At 45.3% G+C, this 779-nt stretch overlaps 1 protein-coding gene across 1 annotated transcript in view; it reads right to left on the bottom strand.

Annotated features, from left to right (window-relative positions):
• The window catches only part of nudt18 (nudix (nucleoside diphosphate linked moiety X)-type motif 18), a 7,264-nt gene that overhangs the window by 2,184 nt on the left and 4,301 nt on the right, over positions 1–779 (bottom strand). Inside the window, exon 7 of the mRNA XM_037680130.1 lies at positions 296–420. Within this exon, the coding sequence (XP_037536058.1) occupies positions 296–420 (125 nt within the window). The remainder of the gene's footprint in view (positions 1–295; positions 421–779) is intronic.

Genomic DNA, 779 nt, shown 5'->3' with positions numbered 1-779 from the left:
TTTCTATAGGTAAACAAACACATTTTGGCTGTTTCCATAGGTAAACACAGCTGGTAGTTAACAGCTGGCCACTAATTTAGCTCAGAGTTTAAATGTACGAACACACGTGAGCTAAAACATTGTTCAGATTTAGTTTCTTCCTTCGTGATTTTTTTTTTGTCTGCTCTTCGTGACTTTACGATAAGGACCTTTAAACAGTCCCAGTAGTCCCAGTAGTTCCAGTTCTGATGGAGAGGAGCTTCTGCACAGTCACAAATCTGTTTCTTTTAACGATGAAGCGTCAAACGGTCCTCACCTCTCACCAGCAGGACCCAGATCTGCTCTGTGGCGCCGACAAACACCAGGACGAGTCTCTGGATCACGTGACGGCAACTCAGGTCGAGAGGCAGAGAGACAGGATGCCAGGGATTCCTATGGTACCTGAAGGCAACACAGTCGGAGGTTAAAATCTGCTGTGTGGCCTCTTCTGTTACTTTAGGGTCAAAGGTCACAGGTATGCGTCAGGAATTATTAGATTCTAACCTTCATAATCTGTGTATTAGATCACTTATTAGAAATTAGATTTCATGACAAAAAGAGTTCGGTTTTAGTGAAACTGACAATAATCACTCGATGAAAACACACGGACGACCCCTGGATGAAAACACACGGACGACGCCTGGATGAAAACACACGGACGACCCCTGGATGAAAACACACGAACGACTCCTGGATGAAAACACACGGACGACCCCTGGATGAAAACACACGGACGACCCCTGGATGAAAACACACGGACG

The sequence above is a fragment of the Nematolebias whitei genome, chromosome 8 (genome assembly GCF_014905685.2).
Source record: "Nematolebias whitei isolate Nwh7 chromosome 8, NemWhi1, whole genome shotgun sequence".
In the NCBI taxonomy this organism is placed as follows: Eukaryota; Metazoa; Chordata; class Actinopteri; order Cyprinodontiformes; family Rivulidae; genus Nematolebias; species Nematolebias whitei.
This window is presented reverse-complemented; position numbering and strand designations above follow the sequence as displayed.